General features: G+C 39.7%; 1 protein-coding gene across 1 annotated transcript in view; it reads right to left on the bottom strand.

The window, feature by feature from the left end:
* The window catches only part of LOC118367222 (Krueppel-like factor 12), a 166,126-nt gene that overhangs the window by 13,085 nt on the left and 138,524 nt on the right, over positions 1-14,517 (bottom strand). The window contains exon 5 of the mRNA XM_052493986.1: positions 5,440-5,597. Within this exon, the coding sequence (XP_052349946.1) occupies positions 5,440-5,597 (158 nt within the window). The remainder of the gene's footprint in view (positions 1-5,439; positions 5,598-14,517) is intronic.

Genomic DNA, 14,517 nt, shown 5'->3' with positions numbered 1-14,517 from the left:
TGAATTAAAGCTACACTCGTTGTGAATCCAGGCAACAAGTCAGATTTTTAAAATGCTTTTCGGCGAAAGCATGAGAAGCTATTATCTGATAGCATGTAACACCCCAAAAGACCTGCAGGGGACATAAACAAAATAATTAGCATAGTCGGCGCTACACAAAACACACAAATAAAATATAAAACATTCATTACCTTTGACCATCTTCTTTGTTGGCACTCCTAGATGTCCCATAAACATCACTATTGGGACTTTTTTTTTATTAAATCGGTCCATATATAGCCTAGATATCGATCTATGAAGACTGTGTGATCAACGAAAAAAATTGCGTTTTATAACGTAACGTCATTTTTTAAAATTAAAAAAGTCGACGATGAACTTTCACAAAACACTTCAAAATACTTTTGTAATGCAACTTTAGGTATTAGTAAACGTTAATAAGCGATCAAATTGATCACGAGGCAATGTATATTCTATAGCTGTACGTCTGGAAATAATGTCCGGGTAAATCTCAACCAAAATATCCGGTCGGAGACCGGAAGAACTGCGCTGCCTTGTGTCTGTTTGACCAAGAAACAAATAGTAGGCAAATGACAAGACTGTTGACATCGTGTGGAAGCTGTAGGTATTGCAGCCTCGGCCCCATTTAATGTGGTTCACATTTAACAATTGGTTGAAGTGGCGCATGGATATATTTTCCCATTTTCAGTGATAAGATTTTCCTGCACTTTTCGATGAAACACACGTTCTGTTATAGTCACAGACGTGATACTGCCCCCGTTGGAGAAAGTGCGTACCCATAGTAAACTGAAAATATGTTTTCCCAAAATTGCTAATATATGCATATAACAAATATTATTGAATAGAAAACACTCTAAAGTTTCTAAAACCGTTTAAATTATGTCTGTATGTAAAGCAGAACTCTCAGGGCAGCCTTTCTCCCAAACTCTCTCTTGTGAAGAGAAAAGTTGGGTCAACTTTGACGTCATGGCCCCCACCCTTCCCAGGCAGCTACCGATCCAGGAACAGTCTCTATCTGTTCAGCGCGATGTCAGCTTTCAAATGGCACGTTCATTGTGAGAATCCCACGAGCCCTGCACGTTTGGCGGGCGAAATTGCTCGTGTTCCTCTGAAAAACAGGCACTCTATTGCGCGCGGCCGATTTGGAGTACGTCTTTTTCCATGATCCAGCATTTGAAGCCGGATTGTCTGTTCGCGCTGATCTTTGTTCTACATGCTAAATACATCATAAAGCTCGATTTTTCACATTGTTTGACCAGTTTAGTGGACATATAATATGTAAATTGGAAGTTTTGATGCGCAAGAGTGCTGGACCAGAAGTCATTTTGGATGCATTTCAGCCGAAGCTGTTAACATGTGCTAATACAGAGACACACAACGTGAAACCAAACGATGTATTGGGTAAGTATGACTCCTTCTACGTCTTCTGATGGAAGAACATCAAAGGTAAGGGAATATTTACGTGGTTATTTGGTGTTTCTGTGGACTCCAAATATAGAGGAGACATACTGCTAATATCTGAGCGCTGACTCATAGTATAGCCCAGTGAACGATGTCTGTAACGTTAAAAATAAATGTAATACAGCGGTTGCATTAAGAAGAAGTGTATCTTTGTAAATATATGTAGAACATGTATATTTAGTCATGTTTATTGCTTGTTATCTGACGTTATCTGTCGGAGCTATCATCATTTCTCCTGACATTTGAGTAGCATTTTTTGAAATGTCGTCATTGTAAACAGAGATTTATGGATATAAATGGCATATTATTGAAAAAAAATTAAATGTACTGTGTAACATGTAATATTACTGTCATCTGATGAAGATTTTCAAAAGGTTAGTGAATTATTTATTTTTTAATCCTACTTTTAAATGTTATTTATTCTGGGACAAAATGGCTGCCGCTTGCCTTTTGTTTCGGTGGTGATCTAATATAAATATGTGCTATGTTTTCGCCGTAAAATAAATCTGACTTACTGGGTAGATAAACAAGGTGTTTATCTTTCATTTGAGCCATTGGACTTGTTAATGTGTGGAGGTTAAATATTTTTAGGAATATTTTTGCGTTCCATGCGCCACCTTCCAGCTGAACGTGTGGGGGGGGGGGGTGTTCCCAAATTGGAACCCTAGTCCCCTTCTGGTTAACCAGTTTTATAAACGTCTGAGTGTTTTCTATCCACACATACTAATCATATGCATATACTATATTCCTGGCATGAGTAGCAGGGCGCTGAAATGTTGCGCGATTTTTAACAGAATGTTCGAAAAAGTAGGGGGTAGGAGTAACAGGTTAATTAAAACCTGTTAGGGATAGGGGGCAGCAATTTGACTTTGGATGAATTGCGTGCCCATAGTGAACTGCATCCTACTCTGTTCTAGATTGCTAATATATGCATATTATTATTACTATTAGATATAAAACACTCTGAAGTTTCTAAAACTGTTTGAATTATATCTGTGAGTATAACAGAACTCATAGGGCAGGCAATCTTCCAAACAGGAAGTGGAAATTCTGAAGGCGGGTCAAATTTTAAGTCATCGCCTATTCACTTCCAAACAATATATGGATCTGTTAGCACTTCCTACGCCTTCCACTAGATGTCAGCATTCAGTAGAACGTGGAATGAACATCCTAGTGTGAATTTTGACCGAATGGGAGGGGAATGAGTCACTGTCCTAGCAGGCTGCCATTTCCTGGTTGCGCAATTGTCTGTTGATATCACCTCCGTTCCATTTGACTGCAGACGAAAACGTTATTGGATATATATGAAAATAACATCCTGAAGATTGATTCTCTACTTAGTTTGACCAATTTATTCGACCTGGAATCGATAAATTATAAGACGAAATAATACCGAACAAAATTAAAGTGGAGCGAGCTTTCAGGTTGTGTGCTCCAACCACAACAGTACACTTGGCTATCCACCCAGATAGGAAATGGCTACTTCTTCATTTCTCAAAGGAAAAACATCAACCAATTTTTAAAGACTGTTGACATCTAGTGGAAGTGATAGGAACTGCAAGCAAGTGCCTTAGAAATCGAGAAAGACAATTGAAATGAGAGTGACCTCAAAAAACATTTTCCTGGATGGTTTGTTCTCGGCGTTTCGCCTGCTAAATAAGTTATGTTATTTTCTTGACGCACCCATCCCGTTATCAGGATCATTTTCATCAATATCCACTCAATTACAGAGCGCCAAATTCAAATTAAATTACTAAAAATATTTAATTTTCATGAAATCACCAGTGCAATATAGTAAAACACAGCTTAGCTTGTTAATCCACCTGGCGTGTCAGATTTCTATAAAGCTTTTCGGGCTAAAGCTATCCAAGTGTTTATGTAAGCACATCTCTCTCAGTAGACAAAATATTACAAACAGTTAGCAGCCAAGTAGATTGGTCACGAAAGTCAGAAAAGCAATAAATTAAATCGCTTACCTTGGATGATCTTAGGATGTTTGCACTCACGAGACTCCCAGTTACACAATAAATGTTCCTTTTGTTCCATAAAGATTAGATTTATATCCAAAATACCTCCATTTGTTTGGCACATTATGTTTACAAATCCACAGGCTCGAGCGGTCACGACATCGCAGACGAAAATTCCAAATAGTATCCGTAAAGTGCGTAGAAAGATGTCAAATGTTTCTGATAATCAATCCTCAGGTTGTTTTTACAATATATAATCGATAATATGTCAACCGGAATGTAGCTTCTTCCATAGGAGAGAGAGAGAAAATGGCGGTTGCACATGAAAAACTCAGCCATCCACTGACGCGATGGGTTCTTTCTCGCTCATTCTTCAAAATAAAAGCCTAAAACTATGTCTAAAGACTGTTCACAGCTTTAGGAAGCCATAGGAAAAGGAATCGGGTTGATATCCCTTTAAATGGAGGCATGGCATCCAATGGAACAGAGAGCTTTCAGGAAAAACAGCACTTCCTTGTTGGATTTTCCTCAGGTTTTCGCCTGCAATCAGTTATGTTATACTCAATATTCTGACAGTTTTAGAAACTTTAGAGTGTTTTCTATCATAATCTGACAATTATATATTTATTCTAGTTTCTGGGCCTGAGAAATAGGCAGTTTGAAATGGGTACGTTTTTAGCCAAAAACAAAATACTGCCCCCTACACTCAAGAAGTTATACTCACAGACATCATTTGAACAGTTTTAGAAACTTTAACAGTTTTAGAAACTTTAGAGTGTTTTCTATCCAAATCTATCAATTATATGTAGCAGGCCGTTTACCTTGGGCAAACTTTTCATCCGGACATGAAAATAGTGCCCCCTAGCCTTAATAAGTTTAAGTTTTGCAGTGATTTCTCTTGCTGTAGAAGCTTACATGTATAGTGTTGAGTCATCTGCATACATAGACACACTGGCTTTACCCAGTGGCAGGTAATTAGTATAGATTTAAAAAAGTAAGAGGCATAGACAGCTGCCCTGGGGAATGTCTGATTACACCTGGATTACGTTAAAGAAGCTTCCATTAAATAACACCCTCTGTATTCTCTTTATCCACAATATATCAGAGGTATTAAGCCAGAATATGTTTTTTTCCAGCAGCAGACTATCATTGAAAACGTCAGAAGACGTTTTTCAAAGCTTTTCCAAAATTTCCAAAATCTATCGTGACCGATTTATGGGTACTTGAGACAAATTTGTTCATCATGAGGAAAGAGTCTCTAGGTCAAACGGGGCGACAAATATGAGGGTGTAAGTAAGACTACTTATAACAGCAGTCTCACTTAAGTCTTCGAGGACAATCTGTGCAATTATTTTTGACCAAGTTACTCATGGCATCTAGTTTCTGTGTGCCAAATTAATAAAAATGCTACCAATCTATGCTTCAGTTATTGAACCAAGTTAAGATTTGTTTTTGTGAAATTATAGAATAACAATAGGTAGCAGCATTGTGTATAGTTAAATGTGTTCGTGCATGTGTGATGGTTTGTGTCTGTATGAGTATGTGTGTGTGTGTGAGAGTAACAGTGTAAGTGTGTGAATAGAGTTTGTGCTGCCGTGTCAATGGTAGATGGGTATAAGCTCCAGCTCAGAGAATCACAGTTTCAATCCCAGTGCTAGGCACTCATTTTTTATATTTTTGTTTTAACCCTATACCAAACCGTATCCCTACCTTAACTATTCAGAACTAATGCCTAAATTTAACGGTCAAATTCAAATTTTATCGACAAACGTCGAATACTGCAGTCAGACCGTGAGATCTTTTTGCTTGTGAAGAACCTTACACGTGTATTCACTTTCCATGCTTATTAGAGCGAGGGAAATCATTTGATTCAGGAAGATAGTGAGACATATACTTTAATTGATAAAGACAACTGTAATGAGTTGGTGAAGCCACACACACACACACACACACACACACACACACACACACACACACACACACACACACAGACCTGTGTGCGTCCTCCGGTGTGCTTTTAGATGGGAGCTCTTGGTGTAGACCTTATTGCAGCCCTCAAAGTCACACCTGTGGATGCGTCTCTTCTTGGAGTCTGGCGACTCTGACCTCTGGGGGCGCCGTATGCTCTCAATACTGAATGGTGACATGGAACTGCAACAGGAGAGGAAGAGGTGGCTCATTACAATTTAGCATACTTAGCATTTTCAGCATCTTTTATTTATATTATTAGTTTGGATATCAACAACTGTATGATCCATTCTTAATGGGCAAAACCTAACATGAGACTGTGTATGCATTGACTATTGTAATTCCATCAATGGTGTCATTCTTGTATATTAAAATTCCTTATAATACAAAAATGAGTCTATACTCAACATTTGGTGGACAATGTGGACTTAAACATCTTTTGAAGTATGAAAATCACCAAAATAATATTTTGAATTTTTCGCTTCAAGCTCTTCTTTCTCTTGTAGGCTATGTTATGTACACTTACACTACAATAGCATTGTACTTTTATGTAATGTAATTATGTAACGTATAACATATTTCAACACCCCCCAAGCTCCAAGTTGTTCACTAGAAATTCAAGGAAATAGATTCAAGATCAAATTTCACATTTTATTACATGTTCAATCTGAGATATTGTGAAAGAATTTCAATGGCCTTTAGATGGTGCTCTAGCACCTTGGTAGAAACCACTACAAGGCACAGGAAACTGGATGAGGTAAGACTGTTATTTTTACCATTCCCATTGATTTATCAATCATCAAAAGACAATGTCATATCTATTTTGTCCATGCAGTTCAATGAACATAATTTCTGTTGAGTTGTTTATATTGTATCAATATAACTGGTCATTACATTTCGTTTCAAATTAGTAGTACACTGGGGGGAGAACGAGGAGCAGCCAAAGTCTATTTGGGGGCTAGGAAGAGGAAGGAGAAAAGGAACAAGAAGAGCAGTCACAGTGTTATCTGTTTTTTTCTGTAGGGGTGCATAACAGGGCTCTTTCGAGGTTGGAAATGAGAAGAGGACAGAAGAGAGAGGGGAGCAGCAGTTGTGGCTGCTGGGGACCGGGGTAGGTGTTTTTGGGAGGTGGAGGAGCGAGGAGACTTGGCCAGAGAGGCCCTCCGGTGAACTGTCTCAACCACCCGCCTCCCACTTCCTGTCTCGCTGATCCACCCACAAGCTCACACACACACACACACACACACACACACACACACACACACACACACACACACACACACACACACACACACACACACACACACACACACACACACACACACACACACACACACACACACACACACACACACAGGATCACCTGTTGCTCTTGGCTAGCTGCCATGCTGGGGCCGTGGGGCTGAACAGGAAATGAGCGCATGGGTCAGATATGAGACTGAACTCCAGCTCTCCTCTCTCTATTTCTCCCTCTCTCTCTCTCTCGCTCTCTTTCTGTCCCCTGCTCTCTCTGCACCCTTCCTTCTTATTCTCTCTCAGCCACAGAAGCTCTAACTAACTTCCACTCTCTCTATTTCTCACTTTAGTTCCTCCCCCTCTTTCTTTCTCCCCCAAATGTACACTTCTTCTTAGCAAAGAGGAGACTCAGTGTAGCAAACAACAGCACAACTATTGACACAATTAAGGTTCAGACTATTGGCAAACATACTGTACAATATATAAACTGTACAGTACGTAAACATAGTCAACTCAGCCGAAACTGATTAACCCACTCAAAATGAAGTACACTGAGTATACTAAACATTAAGAATGCCTGCTTTTTCCATGACATAGACTGACCGAGTGAATCCAGGTGAAAGCTATGATACCTTATTTATGTAATTTGCTAAATCAATTTCAATCAGTGTAGATGAAGGGGAGGAGACAGGTTACATAATTATTTTTAAGCCCTGAGACAATTGAGACATGGATTGTGGATGTATGCCATTCAGAGGGTGAATGGACAAGACAAAATATTGAAGTGCCTTTGAACGTGGTATGGTAGTAGGTGCCAGGTGCACTGGTTTGTGTCAACAACTGCAACGCTGCTCTATCAAGTTTCCCATGTGTATCTATAATGGTCCACCACCCAAAGGACATCCAGCCAACTTGACACAACTGTGGGAAGCTTTGGAGTTAACATGGGCCAGCATCCCTGTGGATGGCTTTCTGAGGGTAAAAGGGAGGGCTGCAACTCAATATTAGGAAGGTGTTCCTAATGTTCGGTATACTCAGTGTATATGAACTACCTAAAGGAAAATTGAGAAGCCTACTGTACTCCAAAAATGACAGCAACTAACACATTCAGAAAATACACCTGAGTGGGGAAAGGGAATGGTGATCTAGGCATAAGAGGTAAGAAGAGAAGCAAAGAGAAGGATTTGAGGATTTACAGTGCAAACACTGAGCTCAGGGACATCCAGCAGGAGAGAGGAGGAGGATGTGCACTTTCTGACTTCTTCCCAAAGTGATTCTATGATTATGATATCATTTAGGACACTGAATCAAACAGATTCTAAAACAAAGGATGAAGGATGACTTCAGGTTGATCATAATTCTGTTTAGATTACAGATTTTGTGGGGGCTTTCGTAGGCCTACTGCTGCTGCTACTTCCTTCAATTATTACTGTTACTGATACTTTTAGTCTGGTAGTACATTTTTTTTCAATCGCCTTGGTGCAATTTCACAAGTATCTGATATATTTTCAAAACTCGAAAACAGATGAACAAGGCAGTTGTTTCAGAACTCTAAGCACATGTTCAATTGACTAAGTACAACACATAAAAGCATCACTTTTTCACTAAACCTAATCAGTGCTTCATCTAGAAATACGTGTTTCACATTGCTATTGTTCATATAAAGGGAATGCCTTTCACAATGCATTACTCTCATTACTTTTGATATGATTCTCTTTCAATTGGTTAACTTCTTGGTGACTGGGGGGCGGTATTGAGTAGCTTTGATGAATAAGGTGACCAGACTAAACTGCCTGCTACTCAGCCCTAACAAAATTACCTATTTGGACATAAATTATGGACTTTATCGAACAAATCAAACATTTATTGTGTAACTGGGATTCCTGGGAGTGCATTCTTATAAAGATCATCAAAGGTTAGTGAATATTTACATGTTATTTCTGACTTCTGTTAACTGCTCAATATGGCGGATATTTCTTTGGCTGGTTTGGGCACTAAGCGTCGTACTCAGATTATTGCATGGCGTGCTTTTTCCGTAAAGTTTTTTTGAAATCTGACACAGCGGTTGCATTAAGGAAAAGTTTATCTAAAGTTCCATGTGTAATAGTTGTATCTTTTATCAATGTGGCTCTCTGCAAAATCACCGCAAGTTTTGGAACTACTGAACATAACACGTCAATGTAAAATTTGATTTTTGGATATAAATATGCACTTTATCGAACAAACACACACGTATTGTGTAACATCAAGTCCTATGAGTGTCATCCGACGAAGATCATCAAAGGTTAGTGGTGTCATCAAATGGTGTCTAATACTTGTATGTTTGAGAAATTTGATTCATGAGATTTCTGTTATTTGAATTTGACGCCCTGCAATTTCACTGGCTGTTGGCGAGGGGTTCCGCTAGAGGAATGGGGTTTCCCAGACAGTTTAAAATAACCGTTGGACCAACTGAGGGCCCAAGGGTGGTTAGGAGACACCGCAATTGTAATGAACTGAGAGAATATTAGGGTAGCACTGTAATGAATTAATCATACGCTGTCTGCTTCTGTTTTTACCTCTTTCACTTTCTATCTTCTACACCTCTCTCCCCACCTCGTCTTTCTTCCTCGTTTTATAATGCACACCATATCTGCATTGAAGTACGGATTGAACTTGTGTTTATAATATATCACAATTATCATAATTATAATGCATGTATTTATAACACCTGGATAATGAACTTCTTTCAATAAAGTGTTTCACATTTTCCACTGGTTGAAATTAAGTAATTCATTGAAATACTATCCTGTGTCCTCAGATTAATGCAAATGAGGGGAGTTAGAAATGCACAGGTTTTTTTCTATATACAGTGCCTTGCGAAAGTATTCGGCCCCCTTGAACTTTGCGACCTTTTGCCACATTTCAGGCTTCAAACATAAAGATATAAAACTGTATTTTTTTGTGAAGAATCAACAACAAGTGGGACACAATCATGAAGTGGAACGACATTTATTGGATATTTCAAACTTTTTTAACAAATCAAAAACTGAAAAATTGGGCGTGCAAAATTATTCAGCCCCCTTAAGTTAATACTTTGTAGCGCCACCTTTTGCTGCGATTACAGCTGTAAGTCGCATGGGGTATGTCTCTATCAGTTTTGCACATCGAGAGACTGCAATTTTTTCCCATTCCTCCTTGCAAAACAGCTCGAGCTCAGTGAGGTTGGATGGAGAGCATTTGTGAACAGCAGTTTTCAGTTCTTTCCACAGATTCTCGATTGGATTCAGGTCTGGACTTTGACTTGGCCATTCTAACACCTGGATATGTTTATTTTTGAACCATTCCATTGTAGATTTTGCTTTATGTTTTGGATCATTGTCTTGTTGGAAGATAAATCTCTGTCCCAGTCTCAGGTCTTTTGCAGACTCCATCAGGTTTTCTTCCAGAATGGTCCTGTATTTGGCTCCATCCATCTTCCCATCAATTTTAACCATCTTCCCTGTCCCTGCTGAAGAAAAGCAGGCCCAAACCATGATGCTGCCACCACCATGTTTGACAGTGGGGATGGTGTGTTCAGGGTGTTGCTTTTACGCCAAACATAATGTTTTGCATTGTTGCCAAAAAGTTCAATTTTGGTTTCATCTGACCAGAGCACCTTCTTCCACATGTTTGGTGTGTCTCCCATGTGGCTTGTGGCAAACTTTAAACAACACTTTTTATGGATATCTTTAAGAAATGGCTTTCTTCTTGCCACTCTTCCATAAAGGCCAGATTTGTGCAATATACGACTGATTGTTGTCCTATGGATAGAGTCTCCCACCTCAGCTGTAGATCTCTGCAGTTCATCCAGAGAGATCATGGGCCTCTTGGCTGCATCTCTGATCAGTCTTCTCCTTGTATGAGCTGAAAGTTTAGAGAGACGGCCAGGTCTTGGTAGATTTGCAGTGGTCTGATACTCCTTCCATTTCAATATTATCGCTTGCACAGTGCTCCTTGGGATGTTTAAAGCTTGGGAAATCTTTTTGTATCCAAATCTGGCTTTAAACTTCTTCACAACAGTATCTCGGACCTGCCTGGTGTGTTCCTTGTTCTTCATGATGCTCTCTGCGCTTTTAACGGACCTCTGACACTATCTCAGTGCAGGTGCATTTATATGGAGACTTGATTACACACAGGTGGATTGTATTTATCATCATTAGTCATTTAGGTCAACATTGGATCATTCAGAGATCCTCACTGAACTTCTGGAGAGAGTTTGCTGCACTGAAAGTAAAGGGGCTGAATAATTTTGCACGCCCAATTTTTCAGTTTTTGATTTGTTAAAAAAGTTTGAAATATCCAATAAATGTCGTTCCACTTCATGATTGTGTCCCACTTGTTGTTGATTCTTCACAAATATACAGTTTTATATCTTTATGTTTGAGACCTGAAATGTGGCAAAATGTCGCAAAGTTCAAGGGGGCCGAATACTTTCGCAAGGCACTGTATGAATTACAAATCAATCATGTTTGTAGTCTATTGCATAGTTACAATGTGTAATCATTGATGTCCCAGGAGCAGGAGTGGTAAACACATTTGAAGTGAATTATTGTAATACATACAGTACACCTTTGCCAAATATATTTATTTCACAATTCCTGATTTTTGGTTTAAAAAATCCCTGTTTTAGGTCAGTTCACATCACAACTTCATTTTAAGAATGTGAAATGTCAGAATAATTTGTCCGAATATGTCAGAATATTTCATCACATTCCCAGTGCGTCAGAAGTTTACATACAATTAGTATTTGGTGGCATTGCCTTTATTTTAATTGTATTTTATTTAAACTTTATTCAACCAAATAGACCAGTTGACAACAAGTTCTCATTTACAACTGCGACCTGGCCAAGATAAAGCAAAGCAGTGCGACACAAACAATAACACAGAGTTACACATGGAATAAACAAACATACAGTCAAAAACACAATAGAAAAGTTGATATACAGTGTGTGCAAATTAGGTAAGATAAGGGAGGTAAGGCAATAAGTAGGCCATAGTGGCAAAATAATTACAATTTAGCAATTAAACACGAGTGATAGATGTGCGGCTTCAGTGATTTTTGCAGTTCGTTACAGTCATTGGCAGCAGGGAACTGGAAGGAGAGGCGGCCAAAGGAGGTGTTGGCTTTGAGGGTGACCAGTGAAATATACCTGCTGGAGCGCATGCTACGGGTAGGTGCTGCTATGGTGACTAGTGAGCTGAGATAAGGTGGGGCTTTACCTGGCAAAGACTTATAGATGACCTGGAGCCAGTGGGTCTGGCGACTAATATGAAGCAAGGGCCAGCCAAGGAGAGCATACAGGTCGCAGTGGTGGGTAGTATATGGGGCTTTGGTGACAAAACAGATTGCACTGTGATAGACTGCATCCAATTTGTTGTCAAGGATCGGTAGGAAAGTCAGTTTTACGAGGGTATTTTTGGCAACATGAGTGAAGCATGCTTTGTTGCGAGATATGAAGCAGATTCTAGATTTAATTTTGGATTGGAGATGCTTAATGTGAGTCTGGAAGGAGAGTTTACAATCTAACCAGACACCTAGGTATTTGTAGTTGTCCACATATTCTAAGTCAGAACCATCCAGAGTTGTGATGCTGGACGGGCTGGCAGGTGCAGGCAGGGATCGGTTGAAGAGCATGCATTTAGTTGTACTTGCATTTAAGAGCAGTTGGAGGCCATGGAAAGAGAGTTGTATGGCATTGAAGCTCGTCTGGAGGTTAGTTAACCTGTTTGGGGTAGGGGGCAGCATTTTATTGGATAAATAGCGTGCCCAAACTGAACTGCCTCCTAGTCTGTCCCAGATCCTAATATATGCATATTATTATTAGTGTTGGATAGAAAACACTCTGAAGTTTCTAAAACTGTTTGAATCATGTCTGTGGGTATAAAATAAATATTTAGCTGGCGAAACCCCGAGGACAAACCATTCAGATTGTTCTTTTAAGTCACTGTCTTTTCAGTATGTTTTCATGGGTAATCCACTTCCACTTGTTGTCACCAGTTTGTAGAAATCGGTTGAGGTTTTTCCTTTGTGTAATGAAGAAGTACCATAGCTCAGAACGAACATTACTTCATGTGTACCTTTTGATAGAGGCATGTATCCAGGAAAATAGCTTCAGTTTGTTTTGCTCCTGTATTGAACACAGATCATCCCGTCTTCAATTTGATCGATTATATACATTTAGAAATACCTAAAGTTGTATTACAAAAGTACTTTTGTACTTTTGTACTTTTGGCAAAGTTGACAGTTAACTTTTGAGATATTTTGTAACGACGTTGCGTAAGTTGGAAGCAGTGTTTTTCTGGATCAAACGCGCCAAATAAATGGACATTTTGGATATATATTGACGGAATTAATCAAACAAAAGCACCATTTGTGATGTTTATGGGACATATAGAAGTGCCAACAAAAGAAGCTTGTCAAAGGTAAGGCTTGATTTCTATTTTATTTCTGTGTTTTGTGTCGCTCCTGCAGAGTTGAAATATGCTTCTCTCATTGTTTACTGTTGTGCTTTTGGCGTAAAGCCATGTTGGCTGGATTCACAACGAGTGTAGCTTTAATTTGCTATCTTGCATGTGTAATTTAATGAAAGTTATAATTTTATAGAAATATTTTTGAATTTGGCGCTCTGCATTTTCCCTGGCTATTGGCCATGTGTGACGCAATCGTCCCACCTACCCCAGAGAGGTTAACATAGTGTCCAAAAAGGGCCAGACAACTGGACCTCTGATTTGACACACTGAACTCTGTCTGAGAAGTACATGGTGAACCAGGCGCGGCAGTCACTTGAGAAACCAAGGCTGTTGAGTCTGCCGATAAGAATGTAGTGATTGGCAGAGTCTAAAGTCTTGGCCAGATCGATGAATACAGCTGCACAGTATCGTCTCTTATCGATGGCGGTTATGATATCGCTTAGGACCCTGAGCGTGGCTGAGGTGCACCCATGACCAGTTTGGAAACCAGATTGCATAATAGAGAAGGTACAGTTGGATTCGAAATGTTCTGTGATCTGTTTGTTAACTTGTCTTTCGAAGACCTTAAAAAGGCAGGATAGATATAGGTCTGTAGCTGTTTGGGTCTAGAGTGTCTCCCCCTTCGAAAAGGGGGATGACTGCGGCAGCTTTCCAATCTTTTGAGAGGTTGAATGGGCTAGTAATAGGGGTTGCAACAATTGGGGTGGATAATTTTAGAAAGAGAGGGGTCCAGATTTTGCAGCTCATTCAGAACATCGACCATTCGGTTTTGGGTGAAGGAGAAATGGGGGAGGCTTGGGCAAGTTGTTGTGGGGGGTGCAGAGCTGTTTTCCAGGATAGGGGTAGCCAGGTGGAAAGCATGGCCAGCTGTAGAAAAATGCTCAATGAAATTCTCAAATATCGTGTATTTATCGGTGGTGATAGTGTTGCCTAGTCTCAGTGCAGTGGGCAGCTGGGAGGAGTTGCTCTTATTCTCCATGGACTTTACAGTGTCCCAGAACTTTTGGGAATTTGTGCTACAGGATGCAAATTTCTGTTTGAAAAAGCTAGCTTTTGCTTCCCTAATTGCCTGTGTATATTGGATCCTACCATCCTGGAAAAGTTGCATTTCGCAGGGATATTCAATGCTAATGCAGAACGCCACAGGATGTTTTTGTGCTGGTCAAGGGCAGTCAGGTCTGGAGTGAACTAACATGCTGACCAGACCGGACATGTCGTGTGCTCGAGCGTCACAAATTAAATTTAGAAATCCATGTTATTCAATTGTTGCACCCATACTGCTCGCACTCGCCAACGATCGTCTGAGACACCAAGGGCTAAAATATAACTTATTCCTATTTCTGACGCAGATCACGCTGAAAGTCCTGCCTCTCCC

This window comes from Oncorhynchus keta, chromosome 34 (genome assembly GCF_023373465.1).
Source record: "Oncorhynchus keta strain PuntledgeMale-10-30-2019 chromosome 34, Oket_V2, whole genome shotgun sequence".
Lineage (NCBI taxonomy): Eukaryota > Metazoa > Chordata > Actinopteri > Salmoniformes > Salmonidae > Oncorhynchus > Oncorhynchus keta.
Note: the sequence above shows the minus strand (reverse complement) of the source record. Positions and strands in the feature narration are given on the sequence as shown.